The sequence below is a fragment of the Hemibagrus wyckioides genome, linkage group LG17 (genome assembly GCF_019097595.1).
Source record: "Hemibagrus wyckioides isolate EC202008001 linkage group LG17, SWU_Hwy_1.0, whole genome shotgun sequence".
NCBI lineage: Eukaryota > Metazoa > Chordata > Actinopteri > Siluriformes > Bagridae > Hemibagrus > Hemibagrus wyckioides.
Genome location: NC_080726.1, coordinates 7,064,765 through 7,089,784, shown reverse-complemented (window position 1 = coordinate 7,089,784; position 25,020 = coordinate 7,064,765). Strand labels below are relative to the sequence as shown.

General features: G+C 36.7%; 1 protein-coding gene across 3 annotated transcripts in view; it reads left to right on the top strand.

The window, feature by feature from the left end:
* Window positions 1–25,020, top strand: part of nphs1 (NPHS1 adhesion molecule, nephrin) — a 114,459-nt gene that overhangs the window by 62,860 nt on the left and 26,579 nt on the right. For all 3 annotated transcript variants that reach the window (XM_058413560.1, XM_058413558.1, XM_058413559.1), the window contains exons 9-17: window positions 1,154–1,325; window positions 7,280–7,437; window positions 13,213–13,354; window positions 13,845–13,969; window positions 14,610–14,778; window positions 15,316–15,445; window positions 18,411–18,583; window positions 21,639–21,779; window positions 23,069–23,209. In XM_058413560.1, the coding sequence (XP_058269543.1) occupies window positions 1,154–1,325; window positions 7,280–7,437; window positions 13,213–13,354; window positions 13,845–13,969; window positions 14,610–14,778; window positions 15,316–15,445; window positions 18,411–18,583; window positions 21,639–21,779; window positions 23,069–23,209 (1,351 nt within the window). The remainder of the gene's footprint in view (window positions 1–1,153; window positions 1,326–7,279; window positions 7,438–13,212; window positions 13,355–13,844; window positions 13,970–14,609; window positions 14,779–15,315; window positions 15,446–18,410; window positions 18,584–21,638; window positions 21,780–23,068; window positions 23,210–25,020) is intronic.

Here is a 25,020-nt window from a genome sequence, read left to right as displayed (position 1 = left end):
TCTGCAGGAAAAGGCTAACGCTAGCATTCATGGCTAAAACTGAGCAAATTCCTCACAGCATGAGATTGTCTCATGATTCTTCCTGTCTATCTTTTTTCTTACTCCTTTATGCCCTCCTTTGTCTTTTTTTTCTTCCCCACCTTTTAGTCAATAACTCTCCCTTCCAGTACTTAAGTGTTATTCTCTCAGTCACTGCCTGACTTGCCATCTCTCACTTACACACTCGCGTATGCTATATCTTTCTTTCACGCTAGTCTTTTTCCCCACTCAGATTGCCAAAAGTATAAAAACAAATTGTCTTTCTGCGTGATAAATAGCTTATTGTTTATTTTGCACATAGCATTATTAATAGTATTTGGCAGAAGTTATATGTTTAGACATTTTAGATGACATTTATTAGCTATTTACCAAGCTAGCTATGTTAGCAAGCTTACTTTACATTGAGGAATAAATACATCAGTAAATTAGCTGTCGGTTTCACAACTAATGTTTTTTCCCTTGTATTGCTTAACCAACAGATCATCTTCTAGAAATTATATGGTTAGATATTTTAGATAACATTTAATAGCTAGCTTTATTAACCAGCTTACTCTTTATGAAGGAAAACATTCCATACATCTGTAAGTTAACTGTCTGTTTCATAGCTAACTTTTTCTCCCTTGTTTTGCTGAATTAATGCATCATTTGCCAGAAGTTGTGCCTTTGGTTAAATGGAGTGAACGTTTAGCATTTATTTATTTATTTATTTATTGTCTGTCTAACTAACAAATTGTGTACATTAATCAGGCAATTCAGTAAGTTAATAATGTCAAATGGTTCAAGATACAGCACATGTAAGATGCTAATTTGCATTAATTAGCTAGCTATGTTAAATCCCTTGCTTTTCCTGTCTTTCAGTCTGCTTTATCTTTTTCTTTTCCTTTATTATCTCTTTGTTTATTTCAAGATCTCTTGGACTGATTCTTTGTCTCTGAATAAAATAAAAGCTCCACTCTTATTCATTCTAATTTGGTGGACAGTTACAGGGATACAAAAGAATTGTATTTATTATTAATAAACAGCATCGGTTAGAAATATCAATTAATGTCCATAAAAGGAATAATAATAATAATAATAATAATAATCTATCTCTCTTTCTTTTGGTCTCTCCTAGAATAATGAGGAGGTGTTGACTATCTGGGAAATGGACACTGTCACCCGTAAGGCCAGTAGTACCCTGGTGATGGAGGTGAAGCCAGCAGACAATAAAGCTGTGCTGCGCTGTGAGAGTGTTAATCAAGTGACCAAATCTCCTATGGCCATCACTCGCATCCTCACCGTCCTCTGTGAGTCACCAGGCTTCATTTTCAGTTCATATGACCTTTATTTCATTCTGACCTTTTGATTCTCAGTGTCTAAAGAACCAAAAAGTGCAGCATTAATCACGTCTTGACCTGATAGTATTATTTGCAAAACAAATAAACTGATTGGCATTATCAAGAAAATGTAATTGGGTTACAGACTATTCTTCATTTCATTTATCACCAGGTTTATTATTAAAAACTCGTTTTACCACAGTGCAGCTCAATTCACCAATCGGATTGGTCAGAATGTGTTTATTCATTTTCCATAACAGCAGCTCTGACATGCGGTTGTGCCGATGGTAAATCACAGGTTTACGATTATGAATTAACTCGTTCTAATATCTTACAGTTTCTATAGCAACACAGGGATCTGTATCTGTATGGCAGATGCTTCTCATAATCTAAGACTAATAATGAATGGATTTAATAAAACATGTGCTGCTGTTAACCAACAAAACTGGATAATTGGTGATGTGAAATTTTCGCTAAGGAGATGCTCGTTTAATGTTTAGTATGAACTACTACTACTAGCAAGCGTCGTTAAACAAACTCTACAAAAGAAGTACTTTTCCCCCCTTTTTTGTTTACTTCTTTTTTACTAATGTTGATGCACATTATTCATACATGTTGACAGTTTTAAAAAATATTACTATTAATGAACAATAAATCTGGACATGCTTTTAAAATATAGCTTTTATTAGTAAATGAATAAACGTCTAAAAAATATTTTGCTATTTATATGTACGTAGGTTTTTAATTACGTCTTAAGAAGGAAGGGATATTTGTATACAGTAACAGTGCATGTCCCATGTATAAACAGATGATGACTTTTCAGTGTCTTTAATTTCTCCATTTTTGATAAAGCTTGTGTATTTATTTATACTCAGTCATCATAATGCTGAAGTTGGTTCAACACACATTATCACAATTATGTTTTTACATTAAAGCTCCTTATATGCATTTGAGCACCAGTCCACTGGAACCGTACTCTTCACAGTCTGTTGAGACGATATAGAAACATCTTCCAGGTTGATTCATAACATTTCCAGATGACTGGAAATTCTTAATTATTACCCTGATGGTGAAAATGGCCATTTTTAAAAAATTTTTTTTGCTATTTTCTTAGTGCAACTTTCCCATTTTGTGAAACTCAACATTTTGCTACATATTACATTTATATTCCTTGGTCTTACCCATTGTGATGAATGAGAAAGGGAATTTGGCCTATGTGTTCCTCATATTTATAATCCTGTGAAACAGGAAGTTATGACTGAACAAACAGTCCCTAGTCAACCCAGTATACTTAAATATGTAAATACTTAAATTCTTAAAAAATATTTTACTCATGTGAATTCATAGGGGTGTCAATAATTCAGACATATATTTAACAATGATATATTTTTTAATAAAACTGTGTGTTTGCAACTGGTTGATATCAGTGAGATGGTATTTTTGAGAACAAAAGATCAAAAGGTTTAACAATGAACACATTTTTCACAGCCACCTTTGCTCATATTTAACTAAGGTGCCGATATTAGCAGAAGGCCCTATAGCTATAGCTTACTAATGCTATAACTTAGTACAGCAGATATGTATACAAATGGGTGAACAATCCAAATTCTCCAACATGCAACAGGATAGCGATCCTTCTTGAACAGATATTTCGGTTGGGAGTCTCGGACAGATGGATGTCAGTCAGTCATGTACATTATAATTTCAAGGCAAGCTCACTTAATACTTCTAGTTGCCTAAAAAGCCTCATAAAGCACAGAGAGTGTTTAAAGCAATTCTTGATTTGCCATTTAAATGTGTAATGTGATGCTTTTGGAAACTCATCCCTGATATTTTATCATATTTCTCTCTCTCGCATTTTTCCTTCCATGAAAACTTTGTTGGATATTTTACACTAAACTTTGGTGTCATTAAATATTTTGTTAATATTTTGCATTCCCTGGCATCTTAATGAATCTGCTGTTCTTTAATGCTTGAGTTTCATCAAGTAATTGTCTCAAACCTGGGGTGAACATTAAATGGGAGTAATTGTTATTGTTTCCGCTGTGGCTTTTAAAATGCTTCATCAAATTTGTGAAAAGGAAAGAAAAAGGAAATCATGCCGACACAGACATTTGGGTTGCCTCCAGAGACTGTTTTAATGAGTGCACCTTTTAATTGTAGCAGTCTGATTTGTAAAAGCCTATGAAGTTGTAAGTGATGCATAGGGAGAAGAATCAATTAGCAGAGCAAAAGACTGTAGTTTACAACTAATTGAAGGCTTGTTATAAAGTTATGTCGTAGCTGATACTGGGGGTCATGAATACTAGTTAAGTGTCATGACCTCTGAGGTAACCTCCTGCAGAGAGAGAAAGAGAGAGAGAGAGAAAGAGAGAGAGAGAGAGAGAGAGCGAGAGAGAGAGAGAGCCGTAATTTCAAAAGAAAAAAAGAGATAAAATCCTACAGAAACGGTTTACTTCAAGTTATTGTTGCTGGACTATAGGGTTTACTTATTTTTTCCCACTTGGAAAAAATAAATACTTGTTGGTTTACTTTTAGCGAAAAAAAATGACTACATCTGTTGAAATGTATGTGTATTTCCAACTGTTATAACTGTTGAGTTATTTGTTTGTTTCTGTAAGTTGGTGAGGGCCACACAATTGTTATTTACACCTAGATATTAAAGAAGAAAAAGAAGAAGAAGAAGAATTGAAAGAGGGCATACTTTCTTTTTACCATGTCTGTATATGTGTGGAACTATTGAAAACCTACAAAAAGGAAATAAATCTGGTATTGACCTTTATTCCTTGCTTTTGAAAATCTGCTTTAAGAAAACAAAATCAATATTGTCTTGAATTTTTGGATTTCTGCAAGCATCGTTTTAGGTACATCAGGAGACAGATTAATAATACTTAATTATTAAAAATATTACTGCCTCATGTCCTTGTTTAGCTTGCTATTTAATTGTGATTTCATGCGGCGATTAACATGTTTTGAATGACATGAACATAAGCGATATGGACATAAATATATGCAGTGAAATGGACATAAATAGATGCAATGTGTAAACAGTGTTAAGCTGAGCAGCCGCCTACTGTGTAGAGACAGCAGAGAACAAAGGTTAAATGGTAGTTTAGCCAACAGAACACAACTCACTTAAGTAATCAGTGATTATTTCAGTACTACAGGAATAGTAAACTGGTCATTTGCATCACACGCGATGATGAAGCTCCTGTTTAAATTACGTGCCTCGTCTTTACCTCAGGAAATGTAATAGAGATGGATGTTTACATGTATCATGCTTACGTATAAGTGATTGCACATTTTTCATAGTAAACAAGTAATCTCTGATAAAATGCATGGGGAGATTAATATTGTAATATTGTATCACATGTTAAATTAAAGGAATTTAATGCATTTAGTATGCTGGTGACTTTAGATGGAATTGCTTAAATAGGAAGCCTATACATGCCTTAGAAATGTTAGAACTTTAACTTGCAGTTAACATGCATACATACAAAAACAGAAACATAGCAGGTCAGGCAGTTCAGTTCATCTACATGTAAAGAAATTTTAGTTGTATTTTTTTCTACTGTGTGATTTGTGTGATTCTTTTGCCATCACATAATACAGTAATCTTCTTTTGTCTCTCTATAATGAGAAGAAAACTGAGTAATTGAGGTCCATTCTAGGGACCTCTAGGGACCATGTAAATTCCAGGACTGCGAGAAAGCCAATGTGTGGTCTGTGCTCAGATACATTCAGGATCTGTATGCTGGTGAACTGATTCATAGCTTTCAGTAAAAGCATCAGCAACATAGAAAGCACAAATGTAAACCTTACTGAGAGAATAAAAGCTAGGATAAAAAGGATATCAAGTGGATGTCTGTGTATTATACATATGTTTTTAGAACATACTGTATGTATACAAGTCTTTCTTTAATTTATATAAAGCCAGAGGTTTTCAAAGGCCTTTGCTTAGCCTTGGTCTACGGTGTTTAAAGGAAGAGGAAGCTGGATCTCAGTGGTTAAGACACTGGAATATTGATCAAAAGGTTGCGAGTTCATATCCTATCTCTGCCAAGCAGCCACCTCAGGGCCCTTGAGCGAGATCCTCGAGCAATGCCCTTAACCCTCAACTGTTCAGTTTTATAAATATGACACTCTGGATAAGGATGTTTGCCAATTGCTGTAAATGTGACCCTCAACCTCCTAACAAGCTGTGATATAAAGAGAAAAATTGCACTGTGCTGTAATGTGCATGTGACAAAGGCTGCTTTTTCTAAATGTAAGGTCATATCACAGGTGGAAGGACAATGAACGAAGGATACAAAGCATTCAACACAAGTGCTAAGCTATGTCACTTTTTTTTAGTCCTCATAGAGAAGGTCTAATAGAAATTTAATAGAATTTATGAAAAAAAATCATTTCAAAGAACAAATATCCTCGTTTCAGTGGTACAGTTGAAAGTGTCGGTAGGTTAGCTGCTCTTTAATTTATGAAAATGCTTAACTACTCAGTCGAGTGCCTTTACTGGAAAATAAGTGGAATTTTTCTTTATTGATCCTGATTTGATATATTTTTGTAAAGCTGCTTTTTGACTCTGTCCATTGTTAAAGGTGGTTATACAGATCAAATTCAACTGAATAGACATTCACTTCACATTCAATAGACATTCAGAACATTGTCATTCTCAAGACTTTAAGAGTTACCCTTGTCCTTCAGACATCTGAGCCACGTCCTGGGGAAAAATGGTTTAAAAAAAAGGAAACATTGGTGATTAATGGTTATGTTTACAAATCTGCAATATTATTGTAAAGTAATATTTTGTTTAGTCCCAGTCTGTCTATCAGCAAATGAAATAATAAATAGTGGAACTGAACTGAACAGTGACTGAAGAAATATATTTTGGGGCTGAAAAATAAAATGTTATGATATTATTTATTACACTGAAGCATTTATTCAGTTATCAACTCAATTTTAATTTGATAGCATGTATAACGGTATAAAGTGTTAGCTAACAAAAGCAAACAAAAATAGAAATCTCCCTCAAGATTTTGCCAGTAGACAGCACAATTTAAAACATGGAATATGTGGTCAGTCAGATTTAAGTTCATAGTTTGTCTAAAAATATTGTAATGTTTAATATGATATTTATAGAAATGGAGGCCATAGTGGCTTATAGTTTTAGCTTCTTTGCCTTACACCTCCAGGCTGGGGCTTGATTCCTGCCTCCGCCCTGTGTACATGGAGTTTACATGTTCTGCCTGTGCTTCAGGGGTTTCCTCCAGGATCTCCAGTTTCCTCTTGCAGTCCAAAGACATGCAGTGTAGGAGGACTGGCATCTCTAAATTGTCTGTAGTGTGTGAATGGGTGTGCTCTGAGTTGAGTTGGCACTCCATCCAAGGTGTTCCATGCTTTGTGCCCTGAGTCTCCTCCTCCTAGACTCAAGGTTCCCAGCAAACCTGTGTTAGATAAGTGGCAGGATAAATGGTGCAGAAAATGGATGGATGGATGTATTTATAGAAGTTTCTCATCAAGCATGATTTCATTGCTTACATTAAACTTCATTTAAAAAAAGCCATTCTAATGACTAGATTTATGGATTATGAGTGAGCACAATCTACTCATGTTGTATTATGTGATATTATTATCATGTGTTGCGGAATGCAAGTGGCCTGGGTTTGATTCTCAGCAGGGTTTGGTTTTGTAAATACATGATCATATTAGATGGTTGAAAACAAATGGTGTTAATACAACTCAATTCAATTATGTGGAACTGATGCAATCTTTTGAATTTAGGAAATTAAATGAGTTTTTTCAGTGTAGATAGTAAATCATTAAGCTGTCATTATTGTATTTTATTCTTTTTCTGCTGTGAAGCAACACTGACTTGCATCTGTCTTCTCTCCCCCCACCCCCCCACCCCGTGCACAATCTACCAGTTGAACCCTCTAATGTGGAACTGAGTGGCTCCTCTGAAGCTGTAGAGGGAACAGAGGTGAATATGTGCTGCTCCACGTCCTCCAGTAATCCACCAGTACATATCCGCTGGTGGCTCGGCTTCAAGGAGCTCAACACCATCGTCAACACTATCACTGAGGTAGATGACAGGATTATTCTGAGAATCTGGCTCACATACCAAGAACTGTTTTTATTTCAGCAGTTATGAAAAGAGCAAGCCCTGAACAAGTTTTTTTGAGTTCATAAAATTGAAAACAAAAATATATATTTTAAAAAAGACCTCTTATGGATCAGTCAGTTTAGCAGAAGTAGAACAATTTGATGTAATATTAAACACAAGCTGAAATTACAAATCACACTTTTTACCTTCATGTCGTGGTCATGTTGTGCATAATTCATTCACAGCAATCACAGGAAAGTCAAATTTTTTTCTTTTCGTTACTTGAAAAATAAGTCCTACACATATTCGCCAAAAAAAATCAACTATTATGTTATAGTCCATTGGTTTCCAAGCTCCAAGCATTGAATCTGACAGTCATACATATGCTAGATATGCATTTTTTTTCTGTAGGCCTTAATAATTATACACTTCACTGTTCAAACCTCAGACGTAACCACAGACTTGAGCAGTGGCAATAGAGTAAATGCATGATAAAATATTCCACATGCTGTGCACACATTGATTTCATGACCTCAGTGTACTACACTAAATGGCCAAATGTTTGTGGCCACCTGACCATCAGACCCACATGTGCTTGTTCAACATCCCATTATATCTTCAGTTCTCCTATCTTCTTGGAAGGCTTTCCACTAAAATATAAAGTGTGGGGATTTGTGTTTATTCAGCTACAAGAGCATTAGTGAGATCAGACACTGATGTAAGAGAGAGATCTGAGGTTTAGTTGGTTTTCCAGTTCGTCCCAAAGGTGTACAGTTGGGTTGAGGTCAGGGCTTTGTACAGGCTGCTCGAGTTTTTTCACTGCAACCTTAGCAGTCCATGTCTTCATGGAGCTCGCTTTGTGCTCAGAAGCTTGAGGCCTTTCATTTGAGTAAAGGGACTTTTTAATTCTACAGCATTCTAAGAAATTGTGTTCAATTCTGTGCTTCCAGCTTTATGGCAGCAGTTTGGGGAAGATGCACATACAGGTGTGAGACACAGGAGTCCACAAAACTTTGACCATATAATGTATACCTTGTTGTCTTTAAGCTTTTATTAAGCTTTTAATTAACTGTTGGTGCGTGATATATTCAAAAAAGGACAGTATAGAACTTGGCCATAGACTAAGCATAAAAAAGAAATGATGATTTTTGAAATAATTACTAGGTCTAGGACTTTAACTCAGGTTTTTAATGTAGCAGTAGACTTATGTTAATAATATAACAGACTCCTATCTCATATTGATTGTGCTGCTTGCTGAAAATCAACTTACTGTGTCTGTATGTAACCGATTCTGATTACGCATAACCTTAACCTCCATAAATAACATAAGCATTCGACTTGCTGGAAAAAAAAGCTTGTTAAATCTATTTAGTCTGAATGCATACTCCGGTTCCATGTGATTGAACTGAGGAACATCAACACCATTAGTTTTAATACATTCAACGTGATCTGAGTGTGGAATATTTACATTATCTACCTATAATGTGCTTTTGTGAAGGAAAAAAAAATACCATAATTTAACCACAAGGATTTTATATTGTGAGACGTGAATTTAGCTTCCGATAAACTACAGAAACACCTCCAAAGATGATACACATGTGTAAACATATTAAAAATAAATGGAAAATAGTCAATTATTTTTTAGAAAAAATTACAAATATTAATATTGGTGACTGGATAGTTTAATAGTCACAACCTATAGGAAAGCACTTGAAAAGATTTCCCATGGATATTTCCATAGATATCTCCACTTATATAAGTCTATAATGAAAACATGTGATTTGAAAAGGAAAAAACTTTAGAACACAGAAGAACCAAGACCATTCTTTATTAACAGGAGGAGGAATCTGACCCGCAGGGAACCTGAATTGGCAACTAAAACTATTTTCTCAAATCTGAAGGCAAGTGATCTATATAAGGAGACCATACATTCGGAAAGCTCTAGCGCATAGGTTTTCAATAAAATCAAACACCCAGCTCACACCTGAGCTGAGAATCAAACCCATATGATGCTGGTGTTTTGTAACAGACACATTACCACTGTGCTATTCTACCATTTTTTTTTTAATTGCCTAAATGTTATACTAGATTTATACTGTAGATCCCATGAGTGACAACATCCTGGTTTACTGTAGTCCACAAGATCTGATACTGGAGACTGATGCGTCTGTTTTAGTCACTTGACTTGAAATTGTCTTATGTCTGCTTTTTTGTGTGTTGAGTAAAAACAAGCATCACTTCAGAAGAGCATTCAGGCTTTCAGCATTACACTTCCATGACTAAGTGTTCAGAGAAAACGATCATTTACAGGCTTTGTGCCTTCATGTAGCTCTGATTAATTTGGACACATTAAGAATCACTTGCTCTTTTTAAAGTAAGACTTTAAGCACTTCAGAGCTTTGAGCTCATGATGAGTTCAGTCTTGAAGTCCGGGGATGGTATGAAACACTGTCAAATAAAAACCTTCTGGGGTTTGTGTGCTGACACTCAATCACTTCCTTGAGTGGTGTATTTGATTAAAACTCAAATTCTGCTATTATACATTAGTACAACACAAATCCTGCGCCTTGACCATAGCACAGCTTGAATAACTCACTCTTTTTGTGTGGACCCTTTTTTGCTGCCACTTTAATTTCCTTTGAGAAATGTGTTCTGTCTAATTTTTTTTTCTTATATTTTCCCAGTTCCTTTTTGGGTAGAGTTTGAGTTTAATGAAATGTAAGTGAATAAAAGCCGGCACAAGGCTGCCTCGCGCCTCTCCGGACCTCTTGTTCGTTTTGATAAATTTTCCATTTGATTACATTTTTCATTTGCATGCACCCTGTGCTATTTTATTACACTTTGATATATATTACGGGAGAATAAGAATGACCTTTTTGCAGCGTGCTGTTTCAGTGCTTGTATTTTTTTTTTTTTTTTTTTTTGGTCTCTACCTGCGCTTTTGGTGACGTGTTTTCTCTTCACTTGACAGTAATTAAGCGTGCAGAGTGAGGTTGCAAAGGTTAGGCCGGGGCCACCTCTCCACATGCGCAAATCAGACTGCTTGCAAATGAGCTTGACATTAAAAGGAAAAAAAAAAAGAGCTGCTTGTTCTGGAGGAGAAAAAATAAAACACTGTCAGAGACCTTTTGGATCTTTTATCTATAAAATGTATTTTTCTTCAAACCTCATAATTATTCTTTTCAAACCTCGCCACTGTAAAAGTCCATGTTGAAAAGCAAGTACAGGGACAAATGAGTCATATTTGAACTTCTGAAGCAAGAAATTATTGACTACACTTTAGATCAGTCACCTTTACCTATAATTTACTTTAATTACTGACCTATTACAGTGCGGCAGCAGACATGAATAGACATGATGTTAAAAGCCATCTATTTTTTTTTTTTTTTTTTCATTTGAGGATTAAAAAATAAAACCGAAACCAGAGATCTTCTGTGCTTTTTGCCTAAAAACTCAATTACATTTTTTTCAATTCAATTTTATTTGTATAGTGCTTTTAACAATGGACATTCAAATCAGCTTTACAGAACATATAGAACATGGTACAAAAGTCCTAGATGTTAGACAATATCATCCGTAGTGAGCAAGCCTGAGGTGACTGTGGCGAGGAAAAACCCCCTTAGATGGTATGAGGAAGAAACCTTGAGAGGAGCCAGACTCAAAAGGGAACCACATCCTCATTTGGGTGACACCAGAGAGTGTGATTATAAATTATTATAAACAACGGAGCGTGTGATTATGAACAATGTCCTTTCTTCAGTCATGTACAGTCAGTTGGAGTTGTGTGATGCAGATACAGCATACGTAGAATGTTATTGTGTGTATTAACAGGTGTAGTACATTTCGTCTCATCTTGGAGTGACAGACAATGCAACCTAGAGTAGACAGATTTATTATTGTAATCAGTGATTTACAAGTCTCACTGGTTCCAAGAATTACAGCAGTAGACAACATTTGATTTTTTAAGCCTACAAATCTAAATTCATTCTGAATTTCCTCCTCAGTTAGTTGGACAGTAACTGCACATCATCTGTCTCCGCATGCAAGCTTTCATAAGACAATGTAGACAGAAGACATGATATATTTAGCTTTTGGACAGGAGATAGCGTTTTAGCTGCTTAGACATAATGATCTTTTTTTTTTCATTGTTAATTAAGTTGCCTTTATGCTAGAGTGCAAGTTAGCTTTGAGAAGAGAATGACTTTAATGAGTAGGTCAGTGGTGTCACTGTAGCGAAGAGCTGTCATCTACAGTACAGTGTGCAGAAAATAATAAATACAGAAAACGAGATGAGCTGTAGCCTTAGCTTTGTACACTTTATCTATTTAGATGATAGTCTTTAATAAAGCAGTTGTTTGTGTACACATTGTTTTAAAGCCCTGTAATTCTTTTGTGCTTGATTTCATCATAATTTATTAGAACAACACCTAGACAAATCAAACAGTTGTAATCAAATCCTGACCTGGCCTTTGCAGAATATGTGTAACATAATATGTACCACAGCCATTTCTTTGTTTGGGGTTATTTTCTTGTAGAAAGACATTAACCTCATGGCAGAGGAATTCAGGTCTGTGCTAAAACATCAGTCTTACCAACATGATGAGAGCTTTACACATTTGATATAGTTCTCTCTGGGACATTATAACAACAGACTCCCGGGTTATCATACGTTTCACATTGCTCATACTTTACCCAGGGTTAACTGTTAATCCTAGCTATTCATAATCTCATGTAACAACCTGTACATTCCTAAACCCTGAATTAACCTTCTTATTTGCATATTTACAATGTCAACAACCATAAATAAATCCAGCATATGAACTTGTCATTATCATTAGGAAGAAAAAAAATGGATCCAGATAAATGCTCAAATTTCTGATTAGAATTCTGTTGGTAAGCATCTAGATGTAGCATTTTAACATTGTTTGATGCTTTTTGTTTGGCTCCATTATGCAGCGTTAACCATGTAAAAGTGCTGCTAAGTCTGCTTCAGAGCAGTGTTTCATAATCCCAGGTAAAAAAGTGATGCTAGCCCTGCTTCTTTAAAAAAAAAAAAGTCTGAAATGTTGCTGTCCCTGTGGTTAAAAGTGGGTTTTAGTGGGAGGTGGTGGCTTAAGTGGTTAAGGCTCTGGGTCATTGACCAGAAGATTGGGGGTTTGAGCCCCAGCACTGCCAAATTGCCACTGTAGGGCCCTTGAGCAAGGCCCTTAACCCTCTCTGCTCCAGGGGTGTTGCATCATGGCTGACCCTGCGCTCTGACCCCAACCTCCAAGGATGGGATATGCGAAGAAAGATTTTCACTGTGCTGTAATGTATATGTTATTTATATTTCTAGATACAGCTTAATGTAGATAACCCAGGGTTAAATTTAGTGTGAAAACTCCTAGGGTGCAAAAATGTATTTGAAAAATTCTCATACATTACTCAAAGGAAATACTATTTTTACCAAAAAAAAAAAAAAAAAAAAAGGAAAAAGCATGGCAGTCTGATGTGAAGTGAATTATTTTCCTATAACAGCAGGTCCCAAAATGAATAATTCTTCTTACACAACAGCAATGTTCCAATGATTACAGTTTCTATTAATCAAAGATAAACATGTTGCAGTTTAAATTGGTTTAAATTTATTTATTTTTATTGCTGTGCCACAAATCAAGCTCCATCAACAGCATCTCTGTTTTTCTCTCAAGAAATAAAAAAAGAGAAAAGCAAGAAAACAGAAAGAGTAAACTGTCATGTCTCCCCTGCGTTTTGAAGGGAGAGAATGGTGGGATGAGGACGATGTCTAACCTGACTCACACCGTGTCCAGGGAGGAAAACGGACTGCTGCTCACCTGTGAGGCGTTTAATAAAGGCACACGATTCTCCAGAATACAAACCCAAACCCTCACTGTGTTCTGTGAGTGTCACGCCTGCTTTACTTCACTGAGCAGTAAACCAAATATAAGAATATAAAGCCTACTTCTCAATGTATTTTGCTACTATTAAACTTTACATGTTGTTGTTTGATTGCCAGATTATTCTTAGCATCCATTTAAGAATTCATTTCTAGAAAGAAATTATCAGCCCATAGAACAAAAATGTAAAGCTTAACAATAGTACACTAGAAATAGGCTTAATAATTTTATATATGGTTTATTCTAATCTTATAATAAGAAATAGTGCAGAAATTTGACTAGATTCAGGATGTAATTTTTGTACTCTTTCTCTTTCTCTTTTGCTCTTTCTCTCTGTTTCTCTCTCCCTCATTCTTTTTTGTTCTTCTTTCTCTCTCTCTATCTTTTTCACTATTTCTATTTTTTTCTGTCTTTCTCTCTCCTTTATTCTTTTTCGCTCATCCTCTTCTTCTTCATCTTCTTCTTCTCTCCCTCTCTCTCTCTCTCTCTCAGATCCTCCTCAGAAGGTTTGGTTAGACGCTCCACCAGATGGAACTCTCCTGCGTTCAGGGACGATCATTCGGTTGGTGTGTTTTTCCAGCGGAGGAAACCCCACAGGCAGCTTGACGTGGTTGAAGGTCTGTGTATACATATAAAAATGTATTCATATATCAAGATGTCTTACCATTTTAAAGAAATTTTAAAAAATCTGAACATTTCAGAATCATACTAATGATGACTGACTTGTCACTTACCATGTGATGCCAGGTGGAAATGTTTCCATACTGTAATTGTGTGACAGTGCAGTAAGAGAGATTTCCAGACCTGTATTGCTAGCGACACTGCCACATCACAGTTTTTTTTTTTTTGGACACAAAAACATAAATCCCTACCAAATTAACTTTAAAACAAATAAATAAATAAAGCAGCACTGTGTGAAGGAAAATCACACCACAAATCCTGAATCCCCTCCATACACTAAGCCAACATTTCAAGGTACTACCTCATTTCAAGATGGTGCCTCATTTTAAGATGGTGGCTCGATGCACTGTTGTAACATCTGTCTAATAGCCTCAAGTTTTCAATATGGTGACTCATTGCTTCATTTCAAGATTATGGCCCATTGCCCTGTTTCAAGATGTGCCTAATAGCCTCAATTAATAACGGTGCCTGCTTTGAATATGGTGCCTCATTTCAATATGTTGTTTCATAGCTTTATTTCATGATCTTGCCTCATTGCCAGTAAGTGTGTGTGTGTGTGTGTGTGTGTGTTCTTAGAATGGTAAAGTTGTGCAGGTGCCATCGAAACACATCCAGTCTGAGCGTGGTGTGTCAAGAGAGCTCCTTTTCACTCTCCAGCCCAGTGATAATTTAGCCACATATCGCTGCGAAGCCACCAATGAGGCCAAGAAAGTACGATCAGCAGAGACTAAACTTTGGGTCCAATGTGAGTCAATCATAACATACTTAGCATTTCTCTGAAATGTCTTTTTAAATATCCAGGCTTAGTGGTTTAGAGTTTATATATGACAATTAAACACATTTCCAACCATGACCACAGCTGGCGAAAATGACTGTTGAAACTAAAATGAGTTTGCTGTTGTATGAGAACTGTTATGGCATCTGATTCATCCAATGACTCTTTCACTGCACCATATGATTCTCAGAAGACGTCGACAGTGCTTCTGGTTGTGGATTGAAGACGCAGCCAACCTCCAGAGATCACAAGCCTGGATAGATTCCTTTAACCTCCTCTAACTTTTATCAAACCAGTTCCCTGTCTTATCAACCTGTCTGCTGCTTGATTTCCCAAAAGATCTGTAGCTCTGTGATCATCATTATCAGCAAGAGTGTCATTGTGATCACTCACTCTAGCAGAGCTGATCCCATGGGAGAGAGTACAATTTTAGAGCTGTTTCGTTCTGCACTCAGTGACAGCATTTGCTCATGTGTTCTGGTGTTGTGTGTTGAATTTTTCTTAAAGTTCCTGCAGTAAGTTTGAAGATTATGGTGAAACAGAAGGAGTTGCGTGCTGGAGAGACGATCACGATGGACTGTCTGGCTGGAAGCAGTAACCCTAAAGTTAACATCAGCTGGAGTCTGGGCACCACCAGGTAACACACATAGATAGATAGATAGATAGATAGATAGATAGATAGATAGATAGATAGATAGATAGATAGATAGATAGATAGATAGATAGATAGATAGATAGATAGATAGATAGATAGATAGATAGATAGATAGATAGATAGATACAACTTTATTGTCATTGCAAAGTACAGGTATATAGCAACGAATTGCCACTTAGCATTAACCACAAGTACAAATAGTAGAAATTGTGCAAATGGACGAGTGCAGATAAATATGTAAATATGTACATCAATAAATAAGGCTGTCAGTTAGTATGTACATAGAAAAGTATGTGCAAGCTGTATTATCAGCACATAATGTGTAAAGAAAAATATAACTTTATATATCATTGCAGTATGTGTGCATTATGTACATTGTATGTACAACAGTAACAGAGATAATGTATAGTGTATATACCGATAGTATATATATATATATATATATATATATATATATATATATATATATATACACTATATTGCCAAAAGTATTCGCTCACCCATCCAAATAATCAGAATCAGGTGTACCAATCACTTCCATGGCCACAGGTGTATAAAATCAAGCACCTAGGCATGCAGACTGTTTTTACAAACATTTGTGAAAGAATGGGTCGCTCTCAGGAGCTCAGTGAATTCCAGCGTGGAACTGTGATAGGATGCCACCTGTGCAACAAGTCCAGTTGTGAAATTTCCTCGCTCCTAAATCAACTCGCAACCTAAGTCAACTGTCAGCTGTATTATAAGAACGTGGAAGTGTTTGGGAAGGACAGCAACTCAGCCACGAAGTGGTAGGCCACGTAAACTGACGGAGCGGGGTCAGCGGATGCTGAGGCGCATAGTGCGAAGAGGTCGCCAACTTTCTGCAGAGTCAATCGCTACAGACCTCCAAACTTCATGTGGCCTTCAGATTAGCTCAAGAACAGTGCTCAGAGAGCTTCATGGAATGGGTTTCCATGGCCGAGCAGCTGCATCCAAGCTGTACATCACCAAGTGCAATGCAAAGCGTCGGATGCAGTGGTGTAAAGCACGCCGCCACTGGACTCTAGAGCAGTGGAGATGCGTTCTCTGGAGTGACGAATCGCGCTTCTCCATCTGGCAATCTGATGGACGAGTCTGGGTTTGGCGGTTGCCAGGAGAACGGTACTTGTCTGGCTGCATTGTGCCAAGTGTAAAGTTTGGTGGAGGGGGGATTATGGTGTGGGGTTGTTTTTCAGGAGCTGGGCTTGGCCCCTTAGTTCCAGTGAAAGGAACTCTGAATGCGGAACACAGTTCACACAGTACAGTCAGTACAGTTATGTATGACTGTAAAAATTTGACCTAAAATAATACACACATTTCAAAATTGCGACTTTTTATCTCCCAATTATGAGCTAATATTGCACAATTGTGACAAATCACACAAAATTTAATTAATATTTCTTAATTGTTTCTTTTTATTTTGCAATTACTTAATACTGTCATACAATTGCAATGAATTTTGTTTCCATTAATCAAAGAATAATGAAACCTTGCCTGTGTAGCAGTCTGCAAAAAAGGGATATAACCTCCCTGAAATATTGTTTTCAGCAGGATCTGGCCACTCTGGGGGAATGTCTTGGGCTGATCAGGATAGCGTGCCTGCAATGCTAATAAGTGGAAGCATGAAGTCACACACACTCATAATTTGAGAGATAAAAAGTCACAACTGTGAGATCAATCAACTTGCAATTGCAGGATAAAAACTCACAATCATCTTGCAACTGTGAGATAAATAGTTGTAATTGTTAGACAATATTTTTCATATTTGGCAGAAATAAGCTTGTGTAGTTTATACAACTTTGTATATATTATTTTAATTTATCATTTTCTGTTATTGCACTATTCATTTTGCCTTCAGCTGTTTTCACTAAGATATCACATGAGCTCCTGGGATATGTGCCTGGGGTCACGGTGTCTTAGTCGTTAGCTGGCTTGCCTTGCACCTCCAGGGTTGGGGGTTTGATTCCTGTTTCGACCCTGTGTGCGTGTGGAGTTTGCATTTCTCTGGTGTTTCCTCCAGGTAACCCCATTTCCTCTCCAGTCCAAAGACATGCATTGTAGGCAAAATGAAGTCCCTAAATTGTCTATAGTGTGTGAATGAATATGTGCGATTGTGTCACCCTGCGACGGGTTGGCACCATGTGCAGGGTTTACCCCGCCTTGTGCCCCAGGCTCCCTACAAGCTTGAATAAAATAAGTTGTACAGCAAGTAGATGTGCTGGATTTTTCTGGAAGGTCTCAGTTTTTTAGAGAACTTATTTCAGAAAGGGTGGCTCAGTGGTTAAACTTCTGGGTTATTGACCAGAAGGTTGGGGATTCAAGCCCCAGCAGTTCCAAGATTCAAAGATTCAAAGAACTTGAGCAACCCTTAATCCTAAATTGACCAGTTGTGATGAGATGAATTAAATAAATCTAAGTCGCTCTGGATAAGGTTGTCTGCCAAATGCTGTAAATGTAAATTATTAAAATAGGTGAGTGATATGGAAAACCACTCTGCCTATAAGAGGTTAAACATCAGTGACCAGGTAAGGAAGGCTTCAGTCAGAGAAACAATTAAAAGCCCAAGGTTCCTTGTGAAGGAGGTGGACTGATCCATAGCTCAGAGGAGTGGATTCACAGGACAACCACAGCATGGGCACCACAAAGCTGACATTTTTGGAACAGATGTAAGTCATGAAATCGTGGTTGTAGTTTCAATCATGTGGAAAAAGTTTCTCTGTTCTGATGAGACCAACACTTCTCATTACCCTAATAACACCATTCCACACTAAAGCATGGTGATGGTAGTATCATGTTCAATGTTACTCTTTTCTACTTTGCCTACTGTTTTCTTCTTTGCTTCCCTGTTCTTTTCTCTCTCTTTCCCCCTCCTCCTCCTCCTCCTCCTCCTCCTCCATCTCTTCACTCCATCACTTCACTCCCCCTAAAGTCTTTTAGGAAAGGAGAATGCCGCTAAGAAGTCGGTGTATGGCGGTATGTCAGTCAGCAGCTCTCTGTTGCTCCCTCTCTCTTCTCATTTCCATGGCAGCAGGATCACCTGTCAGGCCTTCAGCGCTGCACTCTCAGGATGGGTCAACACCTTCTACACGCTCAACGTCCTTTGTGAGTATGTGTGTGTGAAGGAAAACAAAAAGAAAGAACAGGCATGATTTAAATCTAAAAATATCATTAACCACCCACCACCCCCACACACAGACAAAGAATCACTTTTCACAGGTGGAGGTACATTTTAAGGTTAACTGCTAACTTGGTGGATGTAGTTATGTCCATATTGTATTCATACTACACATATATACTGATTGGTTCATACTGTAACAACGGCCGAGCAGCAGGTACTGAATAGAATGCAGCAGGTACTGAATCAAACACAGCATGTACAAAATTAAATGCAGTAGATATTGTACTAAATGCATAAGTGTTTATGTATAAGATATATAGATACAGTATATACAGTAGACTATAGTAGTGACTCTGGTGAGTGTATGTAACTACAGGTAGCTTGCACTGCTAATCTGCTAACAAAGTTAATATATAAAGCCTGGCACTTAATGTAGATCAAACAACCAATTTTCACCCTTTGTGTATTTTGTACACAAGAGACAGACTGAAAATTACAAGAGTGAGTCTGTAGGACCCTACATGAACATAGGGTTAGTGTTCAACTTCAACACTGTTTTTGGCCAGGATGTGTGTGTGTGTGTGTGCTACCCCTGAGAAAGCATTTACATTTGGCCAGGACATTTTTGTGTGCATTTGTGGAAAGACAGTTTTTGCTAGGTATTGTAATGTGCTTGTAATAGTAAACATTGTGTTACGGTGTGTGTGTGTGTTTGTGTGTGTGTGTGTGTGCGTGCATGCATGTGTGTGGGGAGATTATGCATTTTTCAAGCTCGACAGACTCGCTTCACTTTGATGCTGTTTTGCCTGATGTTTTCAGCCACCTCTTCAAAGCCTGCAGTGAATTAAAAGCACAAAGGACTGTGTGTGTGTGTGTGTGTGTTAACATGCTGAAAATGTTTTTGTCCTGTTGTGGCCCTCGGCTTCTCATGAGTTGCTTTCATTCATCTAATCGAGGTTGCAGTGTGAATTTCACGCTTAACATTAATTACTGCTTTTGTTTGCAATTGTTTTCTCGAGATGATTCGGGTTTTTTTTTTGTTTCGTTTCTTTTTCCCTTAAAGCTGTCCAAGTGCCTGTCTGTGTAAACGGTAAATGTCTGCATCAACACTGTGCACAAACAAGGCTCCCAAATATGAAAGCGCTCACCAGTACACACAAATAACTCAAGTGAACTTTATGGAATCCATAAGCTGGCAAAATCTTTCATGGCTGAGCGAGTAAGGAAATCCATTACACATTAAACTCAAGTGGAGCTTTCATAAATAAAGCACTATTGCATGTCTCAAGGTATGCAAATGGAGGATGGAGAAAGAGGAGAGAGTTTATACAGTTTATAGGCTAATAAATATCAATGTGTTCTCTTGACAATGATGCCATGATAACAAGTACAGCAACATCTATTTAAAGCAAAGTTCAGGGAATGCCCTCCTTCCTTTGACCTAGCTGGAACTGTCAAAAACGATCATGTATCAGAACAAAAACTGTGATTTAAATTACAACTGGGAATACTGTCAGAGCTGTAACACTGTGACCAATAAGAATCACAGATTCAGCAGTCCTGTGGTATTAAGGGGTTGCACAGACATGTCTATTAATACATTCACTAGTCACTGCTGCTCCTGTGTGGATGATTAGACAGGGTGCTGGAAGAGGCAGATGGTAAAGAAAGTGGCTTTTTTTGTCCTCTAGACAACAAAAATGCAAGGGAAAAAAAAGTGCAAAAAATTTTAAAATGCAAAAATAAAAATCCCTTGCATTGAGACTGAGTGAATTTCATTATCCCGAATTCCGAAAATCACTGGAGGCTAACCTATAAGTCTGACATATGTGTGCTTAATGCACATATACTGTATGTGCTTATTTTATAACAAAAAAAAGAACTACGTTCATTTTTAAATGTTATTTTAAGGTCAATTCTGCATTGCTTCACTTGCACACAGTGACATTAGTGTGTAGTAACAGCTCTGTAATGAGAGAGAGAGCGAGGGAGATGAAAGGCCTGTCATTTCTGAAGTTCACAGATCAGTGTGTGTTATATTTGTATTTACATGGATTTTTCAGGCAGATGCTTTTATCCAAAGGGACATAGAAGCGATACGGAAATTAATCCAGCTGTTACATGAGCCGTGAGTGATAAAAGCTCAACAAGACTGAGCTTTCACAATTTATCACAAACTAGTACAAGAATGGAACAAGAACTACAGAAATACAGTATATGAGCAAGAGAGTGAGTAAATGAGTGAGTGAGAGTATGAGTCTATGGCTTAAAGGATAACTGAGTAAGTGATTGAAACAATGAATGAATGTGGGTTAGCTAGTGAACGAGTGAGTGACTGAGTGAAGAATGAACTGAAAAAGGGAATGGATGTGTGACTGAATGAATGAGTGAGTTTATACGTGGGTGATTAAGATGAGTGAGTGATGGACTGGAGAATTTGGTAGTGAGTAAGTGGGCGTATGAACAAGTGTATGAATGAGTGAAGAGTGAGTTAGCCATGACCCATGTCCATGAAGCCAGTAGTTAACAGTTAACAATCTGTGAAGTTTATTATGAATATATTTATTGATGATTCTTCAGATCTGTCCATTAATTATCCATTGAGTGACCAAACAAGCCACACGATGAACAGTGCATTAATTATTTATTTCTGTGAGGAAAAAAAAAAAGTCTTGAATAAATTAAGCCATAAATAATGTGTTTCTGGTGCAGAAAAAAAAAATCCAATGTGGGATCCAGTATTCACACCTTGAGAACTGACTAATTATTAGCGTACACTATCCATGCTATAATTTAATCTGCGCTAAATGAGGTGGATTTATCTTAAGTCAAGGATGATTGAAAAAAAAATTGTTAATGCAGGCGTATTTAATTAGCACTTAAACATCATTTAACATCTGCTGTGTAGTTACTCGGCAAACATTACTGATCATGTATTAATGCTGATGGTGTTTTTATTAATAATACTAATAAATAGTGACATGAAATTTTGAATGATTTTATAATGAGACAAATAGCAAAAGTGTGTGTGTGTGTTAGTCTCTCCTGAGTTTGCAGAAGACCAGGTAAAACTAGTGGAGGTGATTAAAGATGACGTCGCAACACTTCCTGTTAAGGTCTCAGCCAATCCAGACAATATCTCCTGTGAGTGGATCTTCCATGGCGAGAAGGTGCTTAGAGGTAATAGGCATTTTAACATCTCAGTACAAGCTGTCTCACATTTGTTCTGTCACAACATACTATATGTGCACTGAATGAAGCATTGGCAGCTTCTATGCCAGATGTGCTCCTGCCTGGAGTGTTAATGCGTGCAGGTTAAATGAAGATGGCTGTCACTTGGAATGAGACACGGCATGTGCAGTCTTAATGCTGACTATTTTTCACCACGTTGTGCTCGTCTCTAAGCGTAGGTGTGTTACAAGCTGTGTTTATGGTACACTGGAAATCTGAGCACGCTTGATTATTTTCACGCATCTGGTGCATGTATGGCAGAATTCTAAAGTTACCAATTAATTAGGATCACCTCATTTAAAACTGAGATCACATCATTTAAAATTTGTTGGCAGAATTCTTGGAGCAAGCTGAAATTTATCTAAATATCCTGTTCACACATTTCACTCAAGCGCCAGCACATGCCCAGTGCAAACACACGGTTAATTGTTTTCCTCTCACACCTAATTCCGACTCGATTAGTACGCTTCTTACCCGTTACACCGAAATCTGTTGCAGTTAGTCAACAAGAACAACAACAACAAAAAAAAAAAACCCTGACTTTTATTAGTGAAGAATAAAGGAAGCTCTGGCAACTGCAAGTATTCATTTTCATACCGGATGAAAGAAAATAAACCAAGTAATCTAATGGACTCCGACTTCAGAACTTCACAGTATAGTGTGTGTGTGTGTGTGTGTGTGTGTGTGTGTGTGTTTGTGTGTGTGTGTGTGTTTGTGTGTGTGTGTGTGCCAGAGCTGCACTTCTAAAGAAACTTAACTACAGCTTAGATAAAAATAAGAATGTGCATGACCTTTTCAGATGCTTAAAAAAACGTTTGTACTTGTTCAGATAGATTCAAATTATAGTTAAGTGCAAAAGTTAGAATTTCCCATGGTGTCTAAAAGGAAAGGGAAAAAAAAAGAAAGAACGTGCATATTTTAAACATGAGATGATCAAAAAAAAAAAAAAACCCTAGAATGCTGGGATACTAAAAGACCACAATTTCTTCTTTTTCTTCTTTTTCTTCTTCTTCTTCTTCTTCTTCTTCTTCTTATTATTATCATTATTATTATTATTATTATTATTATTATTATGTGCACAGCTCTTTGTCAATTAATTGCAGGTAAAGCATGGTAAATCAACTAACAACTCTAAATTTTTTTGGTTTTTTTGTTTTTTTTGGTAAAATTTGCATTCAATTCTAAGTTTCAATTCTTATACTGTGTCTCTGTATGTATTCGTGTGTGTGTGTAAACAGATCGGGATCCTCGTTACCATTTCCCCGAGACCTGGGGTCTGGAGATTTGGAATGTGACCAGGCGTGATGCAGGTGTGTACACAGTGGAGTGTTCCAACACAGAAGGAAGCAACAGAACCAAAATCAAACTGGATGTCCAGTGTAAGAACCTTTCACAGAACCACCACACACTTTAAACTCCATTATTGTGACAGCATGGTACCATTGAACATGGTGAAATAGTTTCTTTAACGTTTAGGTCAAAATTTCATAGGCGGAAAACTGATATTTTGTCCAAAAAACAAACATAATACTATTATCTGTCTCCAAAGTTACTGGTTTACCCAGACCACACAGCAACATATATGCATTTAAAGAGCTTGAAACCCAGACCTTATAAAAGAGAAGGATCTTCCTCCTGCTGTTTATCGTCACATTGGCATTATGTAAATGGAAGACAGTGTTCTAAAAGGAGTTGCATCATTGTCATTGATGAAACAAGATTAGTGTCTCTGTAATGTTAGAGAGACACACAATATAGGAGAGAAAACATGAAAGACCCATTACTTCTGAAGCTCACACATCAGCATCAGCATGTCTTATGTCTACATTTATATTTATTCACTTGGCGGAAGCTTTTATCCAAAGGGACTCAGATGTGCAGCAGAATCCAATCTAAGCATAGAGCTGTTAAACGAGTTCTGCGAGACACTGTCAAAACAGTGTATGAAAATGAGAAAATGATGAAACCAAGTCTTGTTTGGTTATAATCAACAGGAATTCTTTTTTTTCCCTTCTTTTTAATATAAATGTTCACAGACATGAAAGGGAGGCAAAAGAATGCAGTTGTAGTTTAAGGGTCACGAACAGATGACAGTAAAAACAACAGGGACTTTAAATGTTTGTTTTAACCATCTTCTTTTCTTCAGGCGGTTGTTAAATCAGCCCCCTTTTTAACATTACCTGGACGAACTTATTTATACTATTAAGCTATTTGAGTCTGATTTGTATGTACCAATGCTGTGTAACTAAACAAACTATAAGAGTGATAATTGTATGAATTCATTTTATACTGGTTAAAAGCTAAAACTGTGTACTATTTTAATTTATATTGAGATAGATAGATAGATAGATAGATAGATAGATAGATAGATAGATAGATAGATAGATAGATAGATAGATAGATAGATAGATAGATAGATAGATAGATAGATAGATAGATATGAGCATAGATTATTGTTAGTGGCATGTTCTTGTATGTTGGCTAATATATAAATGGCTAAACAATAGTCTAGAGGCATTTACTAGTGAGACTGAAAGTAGTTACAAAAAAATATGAATATTTAAATGACCATTTAGACTTGTCTATTTGTCTATCACACTTTGCCTGAGAGCTCTGCATTTTAAGAGAATGTTGAAATATGTATAGAAAAAAATAGCAGTTTTCTCCTGTAATAAAATGGACAGATAAGTCAATTGACATCAGTCTGGAATGCTTGACATTTGTGTAGGAGTTTTATGAACCCTCTGAATACAACCAAGCAACAAGCAAATATGCCTATATTATTAAGTTTCAAATGTAACACTTCTAAATAGCATTTATGGTTGAATAAGGGAACATTAGACAATTTGTAAAAGGATTTTTTTTTTACTGTTACGTTTCATACAGTTCACTGTATTCACCACCCCTTCCGCTCTATTACAAGACTTGTTTTCGCGTTGTTTTTTATTTTATTTTATTTTATTTATTTTTCAGTTAACAAATGGCAATAAAATAAAGTGGCTTTTTTTAAACTAAGAAGTGGGGTTCATACATCTGCTTCTATATTACAGTCCTATATTACTAAATATTATTAGTCATAAAGGATTAAGTCAAACTATAAAACATGCAGACATACACCAAATGAAAACATGCAAAAATCATTAGGGTGATGCACCTCAGTGGCAATTTCCTTCACTACTCCAGCCCTAGG